The sequence below is a fragment of the Mustela nigripes genome, chromosome 2 (genome assembly GCF_022355385.1).
Source record: "Mustela nigripes isolate SB6536 chromosome 2, MUSNIG.SB6536, whole genome shotgun sequence".
In the NCBI taxonomy this organism is placed as follows: domain Eukaryota; kingdom Metazoa; phylum Chordata; class Mammalia; order Carnivora; family Mustelidae; genus Mustela; species Mustela nigripes.
The window spans coordinates 173,144,274-173,146,917 of NC_081558.1; the positions used below are offsets into that span (position 1 = coordinate 173,144,274).

Genomic DNA, 2,644 nt, shown 5'->3' on the forward strand with positions numbered 1-2,644 from the left:
TTGTAGAATTATGCTTTGGAATTCCAGAAACTTATCAACAATATTAAATGGAGGTGATCTTTACATATACTGACTTGTATTCCTAGTCTTTGTTGAAAATTATAACTCATTACTCTTTGAAACAATTAGTTAATAGTTTAGCTAATTTTTGTGTGGCACAGTGTGTGTCCTCAATAATAATTATTTAATTCATTCTTGAGGGGAGATAGTAGCTATGATTTTGGAATACATACTAGCAGAATCTCTCCTTGCAAAACTTGTTTATTTGATTCCTATATTAACATGTATTACTAATTCAATATTTTATGGATGAAGTGGTCCTTTTCTACTTTCTCAATATTCCATGATTTTGAAAACATTTAATCAAATTTAATTTTCCTATTAGACAAAGATATTTCTTTTAAATTGCTATAAAATGTTCCTTATAATTTTTTTCAGAGCATTTATTACTTCCTTATTTCTTAGACTATAAATAAAAGGGTTTAATAAAGGGATCACTATGGTATAAAAAACAGCACCAGGTATATCTTTATCCTCTTCTTTAACTGAATGTGGTCGAATGTACACAAAGATAAGAGAACCATAGAATATTGAGACAGCGAGAAAGTGGGATGCACAAGTAGATAAGGCTTTGCTTCTTCCCTCTTTGGATTTCATTTTGAAAATAGTGAAGAGAATGTAGAAGTAAGATATTAAGACACTACCAACGGTGAAGAGTTGAATTGAACCTGCAAAGATAAATATCATCAATTCATTCATATAAGGGTCAACACAAGAGAGTCTATATAATGGTAAAACATCACAAAAAAAGTGATTGATTTGATTTGACCCACAGAAAGTTAGCCTAAAGAGAAACCCTATTTGAATCACGGAATGCAGATTTCCAGCTATATAGGCCCCTGTGGTCATCTGAATGCAGAGTTTCTTTGACATCATCGTGTGGTACTGCAGAGGGCTACATATGGCCACATAGCGATCATAGGCCATTGCTGCCAGGAGAAAGCAATCTGCAGTTTCAGCAAGGCAGAGAAAATAAAATTGTGCCATGCACTCATAAAGGGAAATCATTCTGTCTTTAGAAAAGGAGTTCTCTAACATTTTGGGGGTTATGGCACAGGAACAACAGGAATCCATCAAAGCCAGGTTGCCCAGAAAGATGTACATTGGTGTGTGAAGACGACGCTCCATAAAAATCAATGCCACGAGACCAAGATTCCCCACCATAGTGATCACATAGATAGTGAGAAACACCACAAACAGGAGGCTCCTCATCTCTGGGTGATCTGTAAATCCTATGAGGATGAATTCAGTGGTCAAGGAGTAATTATCCTCAGTCATATCCACTTTCTCTGTTGAGATAGCAAATCTGGAGATATAAGATTAAGGGAAATTAGAGAATCTATTCCATTTACTATACCACCAAGAACCACAAGATACCTGGGAATAAACCTAACAAAAGGGGAAAGGATCTGTACTTGAGGAACGACAGAACACTCGTTCTGAAATTGAAGAAGACAAAAAAATTTGGAGTAGCATTCCATGCTCATGGATCAGAAGAATAAACATAAGATTGTAATTTAGAGTGTGCAAAACTTTCCTTCCAAATTTTTCTTTTTACAACAAAGAGAGAAGCTTCTTCAAACTCCTATTAGTATCTCTGGACATAGGCACACAAACCTCTAGGGGATAGCCAGTCCCCTAAAATGTCAGCTTTATAACTGAACTCTGAAAATCAGCATTCCCATGAATATTTTTGTAATTCCAAGAAGAATGCTTACAGAGGAAAAGGTTTGTCTTTATGAATTCACGTATGGATAGTGTAGAAATCTAGCATTCTTATATTTGGTTCATGGTTGACAAAAAATTTCAGTGTCAGTTTTGGTATTACAGATCCTTAAAATAAATTTAATATCAATTTTTATGTATATATTTCTTTTTTTGTTTTTACTGAGCAAAAATTTTTCATATACATTCCCAGTGACCTGAATCTTTGAAAAGGGCATACGACAGATATGTTAAATTTAGACCTTAAGAATTGTATGAAGATCACAAAGGTTTAAGAATAGGACTTTAATCTCTAGAGAAAATTCCTTGAGATATTCAAGGATATAAATATCTATGTATTTTCATCTATCTCATCCCTTTTCCCGGTACTAGATCCATTTCCATAAAAACTGATTTTGCACATCTCATCATTCCTGTTGATTTTTTCCCAGATTTCTAAATCCTCCCATCTTTATGTAAAGCATAGTATACATATAATGCTCCTTAAGAAAGCTTTAACTAAATGCTCCAGACCACATTGATTTTCACTTCTTGCATCCTCAAGCATATCCTATATACCCTACACAATATAGAGTTGTTCATGTGTAATACTCATGGCTTTTAAAAAAATGCATGTACAGTTTCTTTATTAGAATTGTAGACATTTGAGTTCAGCTATGACTTTTATTCCTCATAGGAGTTATTTAATGCTATAGAGGGGGGGGGGAAGAAATACTGATCCCAGTCCTAGCTTCAAAGACCCGAGATAGGTGAACTTGTTGTCAATGGACTATCACTGATCCTTAGTGACCACTTTGGTCTCCACAAATTGAGACTGCTAGTTTTTTTTTTTTTTATAAACATATATTTTTATCCCCAG

The 2,644-nt window shown here is 34.2% G+C and overlaps 1 protein-coding gene across 1 annotated transcript; it reads right to left on the reverse strand.

Annotated features, from left to right (window-relative positions):
- Positions 1–408: 408 nt before the first annotated feature.
- LOC132010235 (olfactory receptor 5K1-like) lies at positions 409–1,338 on the reverse strand. The gene has a single exon (XM_059388156.1). It carries the CDS (start codon positions 1,336–1,338, stop codon positions 409–411), a length of 930 nt encoding a protein of 309 aa, XP_059244139.1.
- Between the last annotated feature and the right edge of the window lie 1,306 nt (positions 1,339–2,644).

Excerpts from the sequence above, each read along its gene's own strand:
- LOC132010235 (XM_059388156.1), bottom strand. The coding sequence starts at position 1,338 with ATGACTGAGGATAATTACTCCTTGACCACTGAATTCATCCTCATAGGA.